This window comes from Juglans regia, chromosome 10 (genome assembly GCF_001411555.2).
Source record: "Juglans regia cultivar Chandler chromosome 10, Walnut 2.0, whole genome shotgun sequence".
NCBI classification, from domain to species: domain Eukaryota; kingdom Viridiplantae; phylum Streptophyta; class Magnoliopsida; order Fagales; family Juglandaceae; genus Juglans; species Juglans regia.
This window is the reverse complement of record NC_049910.1, coordinates 35,911,265-35,921,232: the sequence shown is the minus strand read 5'-3', so window position 1 is coordinate 35,921,232 and position 9,968 is coordinate 35,911,265. Positions and strand designations below refer to the sequence as shown.

General features: G+C 37.6%; 1 protein-coding gene across 8 annotated transcripts; it reads left to right on the top strand.

The window, feature by feature from the left end:
* Window positions 1-2,387: 2,387 nt before the first annotated feature.
* Window positions 2,388-5,002, top strand: LOC109003566. 8 transcript variants are annotated; one of them, XM_018981742.2, is made up of 6 exons: window positions 2,388-2,644; window positions 3,306-3,469; window positions 3,830-4,019; window positions 4,273-4,379; window positions 4,482-4,610; window positions 4,707-5,002. In XM_018981742.2, exons 1-5 carry the CDS (start codon window positions 2,570-2,572, stop codon window positions 4,582-4,584), a joined length of 639 nt encoding a protein of 212 aa, XP_018837287.1. In that variant the 5' UTR covers window positions 2,388-2,569; the 3' UTR covers window positions 4,585-4,610; window positions 4,707-5,002. The 8 variants fall into 8 exon arrangements, with proteins under 8 accessions (XP_018837287.1, XP_018837292.1, XP_035550285.1 ...); XM_018981747.2 differs by having other exon boundaries at window positions 4,482-4,585; window positions 4,707-4,994; XM_035694392.1 differs by having other exon boundaries at window positions 4,482-4,585; window positions 4,704-4,994.
* The last annotated feature ends 4,966 nt before the right edge of the window (window positions 5,003-9,968 follow it).

Sequence of the window (9,968 nt, the reverse complement as noted above, 5' to 3'; positions counted from 1 at the left end):
ACGGTAGTGTACGTAGATGATCTATCAGTGAAAAGCAAAGAGCATAGACAACATTTGGCAGATCTACGAGAAGCGTTCTCCATCCTCCGGGATGAAGCTCAATCCGCTTAAGTGTGCATTCCGAGTGGAGATAGGTAAGTTCCTAGGGTTCATGGTCTCAGAGAGAGGGATTGAAGTGAATCCCGAGAAGGTGGAAGTAGTAATGGGAATGCCTTCCGCACTCCACCTTCATGAAGTCTAGAGGCTGGTCGGATAGGTAGCAGCCCTGAACCGGTTCATTGCTTGATCAACCGACCAGTGCCTACCCTTCTTCAAAGTCCTGAAGAAGGCCCAAGATTGGGTTGAGACCAGCGAAAAAACCTTCACCGACTTGAAGTTGTACCTAAGCCACCCCCACTGCTCAGCTAGACGAGATCTGGGGAGACCCTGACTGTGTACCTAGCGGTGTCCCCACATGCTGTATCAGCCGTACTTATTCGACCTGGGAAGAAGGACATCGGCCCATCTACTACATGAGCCGAGCCTTCCGCGGAGTAGAAGCAAGGTACCCTCAAACAGAAATGTTGGTATTCACCCTAGTTGTCACAGCCAGAAGATTAAGGCCAGATTTCCAGGCGTATCCGATGAAAGTACTCACCGATCTCCCCTTCAACTTACCAAGCCCTACCGTATGGCACGAAGCAAGACACCCTATTGAAAGGCACGTTGTGGTCTCGTCAGATGCAAGGCATGTCGCATTCAATGCGCATGTCAGAAAGCTTGGCATGCAACGACGTGCCTCTAGAGCATGCAGGACGGCTCGGCCAGGACCTCACACTCAACCTTGGCAGAAAGATGGCAATAGGTCTGACTTAGCACGACCTGACACGCCACGATCTCTCTCGACCTTCTAAGCCGCGGACTGTCACGCTGTCGTGGCGAGAAGTAAGTGGGGCAAGACTAACTCAGGTATGACTTGACACACCATGATCTCCCTTGACATCGGAGTCTGGATCAGGTATAAATAACAGTGACCCCTTTCACACGAGGTAATCTTTGGAAACCCTTACTATTCATTATGATATTCTAAGCTTTCTTCATCACCAGAGAATTTTTCATTGACTTTGGCATCGGAGTGACCTCAGATGTCACCAGAGCCTCTTCTCCCTCTTAGTTGCAGGTGACATGGAATTTGAATATCGCGTTTCTGCTCGGGGTGCAAAACACGACATAAATATAGGGTTAGTGACATTGTAGTGATGACATGGTCTTAGATGATCTGTAAATAATAGTGAAAAATAATGAATAATTTGTGAATAATAGTGAACTGTTTGTGAATAGTAGTGAAGTTTGTCAGGAAGAGACTAAAGGCTATGTTTGGATGAGTTGAGTTGAGTTGTGAATAATAGTATTTTGTGGGTCCCATTGAGATGGGTTTAACTTTTTTAAGTTGAGATGTGTTTAACTTTTTAGATTGAAATGTGTATAGTTGGTTGATATGAGTTTAACTTTTTTTAGGAAATGTTGAAAAATAGTGGCCCCATGATTCATCAATGATTGCTTTGAGATGAGTTGAGTTGCTTAAGGGATCTAGGGTTCTCATCGATAGTGGGCTGATGGACTTGGGTTTTTAAATTTAGTAGGTTCTTGAGTCCAATAAAGATTTAGGCCTCAATTGGTTACATAAATTATCTCATCTAATTATTATAATTTTTTCAAGCTCATACATAAAATATAATAAATAACTTAACTTGTTTAAATTCTAAAACTAAAATAATATTAAAAAAATTATATTCTATCAATATTTTATTCAACTTTCATCTTATCTCATATTTGTAACCAAACTAGGTGTTAGTATTGGGTTATGTTTCGTATCAATAAAGCATTCTCAATGATTTTTTCATCATTTCTTTTAAAATATATCTCTAAAACTCATTTTATTTTATTTTATATATCGACTTTTACAATATATCATGCAATAGCGTATCAATTTTTTCTTTATATTATTTAAATATTATACTTTCAATATATTTTATTTATTTCAAATAAAGTAGAAAGTATAAAATAGAAAGAGAAATGAGTAAATAGTACTTATTGTAGTGAAGAAAAATTAAGAAAATAAAGAAAAAAATAATTAAATATTTATTAAGTGTGCACTCTATCTCAATATTAGTGATCAAATAGATAATCCGTTGGATAGTTAATTGAATCATTTTAAGCCCATGTCAGGACAAACTGTAGCAAACTTAATAAAATACAGTTAATTGAATCATGCTAATATCCGTTGGATATTAGGGATAGATAACATAATCCGTTGGATAGTTGCTTGAATAATGTTAAGCCCATGTCAGGGCGTCTGTCTTCTTCCTTGTTGCACAGCACGGTAGCTTTCTCTTTTAGAGTTTGTTACAATTCAGGAGCATAAAGTGTCTGCCGGAGGATTCCCTCATGCAAAAAATCAATGCAACAAACTATTTTCTCTCTTTCTCTATCTCTATCTCCTTCTCTCACATTCTGCAGGCACTCACCCTCGAAGTGAGCCTATTGCTTGATCTTTGCTGATCAGGCGTTCAACAGTACTGTGTTTGCGATGGTAATTTCCCTATCATCGTGGTACCGGTACTTAGGCCTCAAGGTTGATTATTCCGTCTCTCTCGTCCGGAAGGTCCCTCACTTCATCTACATTTTTCTCTTGTGATTTTCGCGTATGGGTTTTTGTTCATTTTGATTGATTGCTCTCATTGGAATGAACTTTTTTCTTTAAATATTTATTTGGGTCCCTGTTTATTTTCCGTTTGGTTTTTGTTTGTGGGGTTTGTTCTGAATAGCAAATGAGTTTTCTGGGAATGTTTATATCAACGAAGTGTTATTCAAACTAAAATGGGAAAAGAAGGTGATGGTTTGGGTTCTTAGGATTTTTAGATTATAGACGAAATAGTGGCCCAGTGGAATACACAAACATAAGAGGTGCTATATGAGGGCTTTATCCTTTTAAGTTGTGCTCTTCACGAGATCTAAACCTCAAGTCAGGAATGTTCTTTGAGGTTTGCCTCATCGTGTAATCCTGACAAAATTTTTGATCATGTTGGCTAACTTATACTTGTTACAGTGTGGTGTATTCGGGGGTCGGATCCCCGAGGGTTACATTCCCCCAAAAAAATTTACTTTTGGACTACACAGTGGGTATACATGGTTAAGTGATGCTTAATATTCTTGATGGGTTTACTGCACCTGTTTTATTTTACTTTTTTTTATGGAAATTTTTTAATACGAAAAAAAAAAAATGTTTTCCTTGTAGATTTCCTGATATCTGCAATATGATGCAGCCCTATAAAAGTGGTCAAATGACATTCAGAGAAGCAATCGATGCTGGTTTGAAGAATTTTTTTCTGGGAAAGTTGACATACTTTTACTGGAATAGTGCTGGAGAAGAAATGGCTCCTACTATAGGTGCTCGAAGAGGGACTCTTCTTGTCCGGAAAGGCCCAACGTAACTTTACTTTCTTTTACCAAAGAGAACTGTAAACTCAGTTTTTCATAGGGTTTTGTGTTAGGGTTGGATTCTGAATTCTATTTAAGCATAACAAGGCCAGTTTGGCTACCCCTCTTGTTATTTTTGAGTATAAATTATAAGAAATACTCTTGAGAGAGTTTTCTATCATATCGTAGGATTGTTTTCTGGGTTTTATAGAAGAGTTGTGATGTCTAGTATTCACAGATTCGACTTCCCAAACACCCACACTACATCAGTTTCCTGCACTTTTGTTTGATGGCATATTTGTTGTTTAGTATCTTTATATCTCTTGTTTGACTTATTTATTGATTTACAGCACATGTGTTTCTGTTTTAGGTATGTTTTCACCGGAGATGTGGTGTTGTTGAGGGACCCCATGAAATCACATAATAATTTTCTAGTCAGAAGATTGGCTGGCATGGGAGGGTATCATGAAATGGTCCCTAAAGATGAAAAAGAGGAGCCCTTTGTTCTTGAAAAGAATCAGTGCTGGGTGTCGTCTGATAACGAAAACTTAAAGCCCGAGGTAGATGGGATTTTGTTATCTAATAATTTAATTATTCGATTGAGAATGTTCTGTTTGGATAGTAATAGTGTTTCATCTCATCCTAAAAATATATTAGATTGTTCAATTTTTTCAAATCTCAAAATAATAATAATATTAAAAATAATATTTGATTCAACTTTTATATAAAATTATCTCTTTTCACTATCCAAACTGCATTTAAAATGTCTGGCATAAACAGATTATTTACTTTATTTTTTCTCTCTAATAACAGGAAGCAAATGACAGCCGGAACTTTGGTCCTGTTCACATGACGGACATTGTTGGCAGAGTAATCTATTCTATGCGAACAGCTGAGGATCATGGCCCTGTGCAGAACAGGTGAGCCCCACAAGTTTGAAGCTCATTTTACTTAAACCAGTTTTTTTCCTCATGTTAGAAAGAGTGCTGGTGATGATTGAAAAATTTGGGTTCCTCTACCAGTAATTCCGGCATGAAAGCGGATTCAGAGGTGTTAGAAATCGAACTAGATTTGGCTGAGATGAAAATAATTCACTTGGGCAAGGACAAAAGTGTTAGATATTAAGGCAAGGACTTGGTCTGTATCAGTATGTATGTTTTTTTCCTCCCTATTTTCATGATTAGATTGCTTTCTGTTTGAGCTGCAAGGCAAACTTTAAAGAGTGGATTTTGAATTTGTAACAGCAGTGGCAAGCTCGTGCTGAGTTGAAGTCAACTAGTTCATTTCACTTTGCTTGAAGGACGGGCTCCAGACGGGCCACTTATCTTAGTTTAGGTCTATTTAGCTGTTTACTTTAATGGCCGGCCCAGTAGCTTTACATTTCAGTTATTTGTCGTGTTTGTATTTCGGCTCATGGCCATGAATCTTCTTCATGTATCTGTTCTGGAGGCTTATATGGATGTTATGGCTTGGCTTTGCCATTGCCAAGCTTGCTTTAAAGTGCAATATCTGATTCTATAAAACTGTTCCTTATCTTAATTCACCCCATCTGCCTTCCATAATTGAGCCTGTTTTTTTAACATGTTTTGTATGCTCTCAAATCAGTATCTGATTCAATTCAAACGTGCATAAATGAGGAAAGACTGTCGAAATCGTGTATTCCGTTTTCATATATTGGTCAATAAAACATTTAAAACTGATGTCATTGTTGGTATTTATATAGGTGAAGTAAAAGAGAGGGGATAACTTCAACCAAAATACTTGTTGATTGATTCTGATGTTCTCCTGATTATAGATGGAGAAGTACATTATATAAATAGCATTGAAAATTATAGAGCATTAAAACTCATCCTGTCCCAAGATGCACGATAACAGAGTTTCTCTATAATAACAAAATACTATTAATAGACTTTATTGAAAAAACTGCATCATAACTAGGCATTATCTTCAATACTCCTCCTTGATGCATTTTTCTGACACTCCAAGTTTGAGCCTCAACAACTGGAATTTGTCTCTTGGAAGTGCCTTTGTGAAAATATCAGCAACTTGTTCTTTAGACTTACAAAACTTCAGCTTCACATCTCCTTTTGCTTCTACTTCCCTCAAGTAATGATACTTGATTGCAATATGTTTAGTTCTGCTATGAAAGACAGGATACTTTGCCATAGCTATTGCTGATTTGTTATCACAATAAATCACAATTGGCAGCTGCTGTTTTGCACCCATATCTTCGAGAATTTTACTCAGCCAAATAGCTTGATTTGAAGCTCCAGCAGCAGCCACATACTCTGCTTCGGCTGTGGATTGTGCTACAGATCCTTGCTTCTTAGATCCCCAAGAAAACACATCAGTTCCAAGATTAAAACAATACCCGGATGTGCTTCTCCTATCATCCACAGAACCAGCCCAATCACTATCAGTAAAACCAGTCAAAGTTGAATGAGAACTTGGTTTATACCAAATGCCGAAATCCTTTGTGCCTTGAATGTATCTCAACACTCTTTTAGCAGCTCCAAAATGGATTTGACTTGAACATTGCATGAATCTTGAGAGAAGGCTAGTTGCATACATGATGTCAGGCCGAGTGGCAGCCAAGTAAAGTAAGCTTCCAATTAAACTCCTATATGCTGCTGCATCGGCTTCTTTTGCACCATCTTCCTTCTTCAATTTCTCATTTGCTATCAAAGGAGTAGCTACTGATTTGCATTCAGTCATATTGAACTTGTTGAGCAAATCAAGAGCATATTTCCTTTGTGAAATGAAAATGCCTCCTTCTTGATATACTTCCATTACAAGGAAGTAGTGCATTAGTCCCATATCTCTCATTTCAAATGTTTTCATCATCTCTTGTTTGAATGATTCAATCATAACCGAATTATTTCCTGTTATAATTAAATCATCAACATAAAGTGAGACAATGAGCAAACTTTCACCTTTGAGTTGGACATAAAGTGTAGGTTCACTAGCACTTCTCTTGAAGCCATGATCACAAAAATAGCTATCTATTTTGCTGTACCAAGCTCGGGGTGCTTGTTTAAGCCCATAGTGAGCCTTTTTTAACTTAAATACTTTCCCTTCTTCCTTCATAAAGCCTTCGGGTTGCTGAACATACACTTCCTCCTCAAGTTCTCCATTAAGAAAAGCTGATTTTACATCAAGTTGTGAGATCTTCCAACTTCTTTGAGCTGCAAGTGCAACTACTGTTCTGATGGTGTCCAACCTAGCTACGGGTGCATAGGTTTCATTGAAATCTATCCCAGCCTGTTGTGAATAGCCCTTTGCAACCAATCTTGCTTTACACTTGTTTAAAGAACCATTTGGGTTGAGCTTTGTTTTATATACCCACTTAACTCCGATAACATCCTTGCTGTCAGGATATGCAACCAGCTCCCATGTATTGTTTTTCTCAATCATTCTAATCTCCTCCTTCATTGCATCCACCCAAACTTGTTCTTTAGAGGCTGCTGCATAATTTTCAGGCTTTATGGAACTGAAGTTGCAAGATTCATATATTTCGTTTAATGCCCTGAATCTTCTTGGAGAAGTCTCAGGTGATGAAACTGTTGAACTTCTAGAGTTGCTATCACTTCCTGAAACCGAGAATGGTGATGAAGGTTGATCATTTGGAGCTGATGTTTCAAGCTCTTCCTCAACTTGCTCGATAATTGGAACACGAAGAGTCAGATCTGGTTCATGCTCTTCTTCCCATTTCCAAGTTGAATGCTCATCAAACTGAACATCTCTACTTGTAACCAGCTGCTGAGTTTTGAGATTGAAGATCCGGTATCCCTTGGATTGAGAGCTATACCCAAGAAAAATCCCTTTCTCTGACTTTTCTTCAAGTTTGTGTCTCTTTTGTTCAGGTACATGAATGTAACACAAACATCCAAATACTTTGAAGTGACTAACAGTTGGCTTGTGTCCACTCCATGCTTCGATTGGAGTCATATCCTTCACTGCCTTTGTGGGGCATCTATTTAGCACATATACTGCTGTATTAACAGCCTCAGCCCATAATTTTTTTGGAATGCCCTTTGCCATTAGCATGGACCTAGCCATCTCCATAACAGTCCTATTCTTCCTTTCCGAGACTCCATTTTGTTGTGGAGTGTAGGCAACTGTCAGTTGGTGTTCCAACCCTTCTTCTTGACAAAATTCATCAAACTTACTTGAGTTGAATTCATCCCCTCTATCACTTCTCAAGATCTTCATCTTTTGACCACTTTGATTTTCAACCAACAACTTGAAGTTTTTAAAAACACTAAAAGCCTCTGATTTTTCTTTAAGAAAGTAAACCCAAGTCATTCTTGAAAAATCATTAATGAAGAGCATAAAGTACCTGTTTTGGCTTTGAGAGAGTGTCCTCATGGGACCACACAGATCAGTATGCACTAGCTCAAGTACTGATTTTGCTCTCCATGCTTCTCCTGATGGAAATGGCTGCCTATGTTGCTTTCCCATCATACACCCTTCACAAGTAGGCATGTTTTGGTCCAGCAAAGGCATATCTCTTATCATGTTCTTCTGATTTAACATCCTTAAGGCATTTAAATTGTAATGACCAAATCTTTGATGCCAAAGAGTTGTTTCATCAGATTTGACCATCATTGCTCTTGGGTACTGCCAAGTAATGGGAAAATTTCTCCCATTTCTCATTTTAACTTCTGCCACTACTTGGTTGTTTTTCTTCAAATCAAGAATGACACATAGCTCTCCCTCAAAGTGAAGTGAATAGCCATTTTGCATCATTTGTCCAACACTTAGCAAACCTTGATCAAGGCTAGGAACATGAAGAACATCTTTTATGAATCTAGTCCCTTTCTTGGTTTCCATGGCAATCGTTCCTTTACCACTTGCCTCCACCAAATCTCCATTTCCAAGCTTTACTTTAACACATACAGATTTATCAATTTGAGAAAATAAGCTCCCATCTGGTGTCATATGGTTGCTGCACCCGCTGTCAAGAAACCACTCTCTTCTTTGCTCGGCTGCAACATGACAAGCATAGAACAACTGCTCTTCCTTGTCCTCGGTGAAATTTGCTTGCTGATTTTTGTTCTTGAACCGGCAATCTTTCTCCTCATGCCCAAACTTCTTGCAATTTGAGCATTGTGGCTTGCCCCGGTGGTAACAATCTTTCTCCAAATGATTAGTCTTCTTGCAAACACCATAAGGTAAAAATTCTCCCTTCTTCTTTCGAGATTTTTCTCCTCCTTTGGCTGTGCCCTTGAACTTTTTCTTGAATTCCTTTTGCTTTTGATTCTTTAGACTAACTTTGGATTGAAATGCATTTTCCAAAGACACCTCATTCCTTCTGCCAATCCGTTGTTCATGAGCATAAAGTGAGCCCATTAACTCGGTGACAGAAAGTGAAGATAGATCTTTAGCTTCTTCAATGGCAGCCACTACATGGTCATATTTTTCAGTCAAGCTTATGAGGATTTTCTGAACAATCCTTTCATCTGAAATATTTTCATTATAAGTCCTCATTTGATTCACTACTTCAATGACTCTAGAGCAATATTCCTTGATATTCTCAGATTCTTTCATTTTGAGATTTTCAAGTTCCCTTCTTAGCCCTTGAAGTTTGATAATTTTAACTTTGATGTTACCTTGAAATTCTTGTTGCAGGATCTCCCAAGCTTGCTGGGAAGAAGAAGCCCTCATCAACCTTGGAAAGATGGACTCACTCACAGCCTGTTGTAGAATAAACAAGGCTTTTGCATCCCTTTGCCTATCAGACTTGACTTGGGTAAGATTAGAAGCTCCTTCAGACGTGCCTTCAGCAACTGAAGAGACTCCATTTTCAACGACATCCCACAGATCAAGAGATAGGAAAAGAGTTTTCATTTTTATGCTCCAATAGTCATAGTTTTCACCAGAAAAAATGGGAAGAGTTGCAGATGAACCAGGCGCAGCCATCATATCCCAAAGACCGAAAGCTGCTCTGATACCAACTGTTGGTATTTTTAGTATATAGGTGAAGTAAAAGAGAGAGGAGAACTTCAACCAAAATACTTGTTGATTGATTCTGATGTTCTACTGATTATAGATGGAGAAGTACATTATATAAATAGCATTGAAAATTACAGAGCATTAAAACTCATCCTGTCCCAAGATGCACGATAACAGAGTTTCTCTATAATAACAAAATACTATTAATAGACTTTATTGAAAAAACTGCATCATAAATAGGCATTATCTTCAATAGTCATTGCGTGCGTGTGGAAGAGCATTTTTTTAACGGTTACTGGTAGCATAATCACTCAAATTTAAGGATAATCACATGAGTATTTTTAACTGTAATTATTTTATGGGAAATGCTACTTACACCCATAAAATTGATCGATTGTGATTTTTATTATTTTTAACACAAAAAAAAAAAAAAAATAGAATAATTATATTTACAGCTATATTCTAATATTGAAAATTTGAATTAATTTAATATTTATATATTATTATTTATTACAAAAGAGTTGTAAAAATATGTGTGGTAATATATTTTTATT

What these genes read in the sequence shown, in the direction of transcription:
- LOC109003566 (XM_018981742.2), top strand. Translation starts at nt 2,570, where the DNA reads ATGGTAATTTCCCTATCATCGTGGTACCGGTACTTAGGCCTCAAGGTT. An exon ending in CCGTCTCTCTCGTCCGGAAG is followed by an intron (nt 2,645 to 3,305) that starts GTCCCTCACTTC and finishes AATATGATGCAG; the next exon opens with CCCTATAAAAGTGGTCAAAT. An exon ending in CATGGCCCTGTGCAGAACAG is followed by an intron (nt 4,380 to 4,481) that starts GTGAGCCCCACA and finishes TTCCTCTACCAG; the next exon opens with TAATTCCGGCATGAAAGCGG.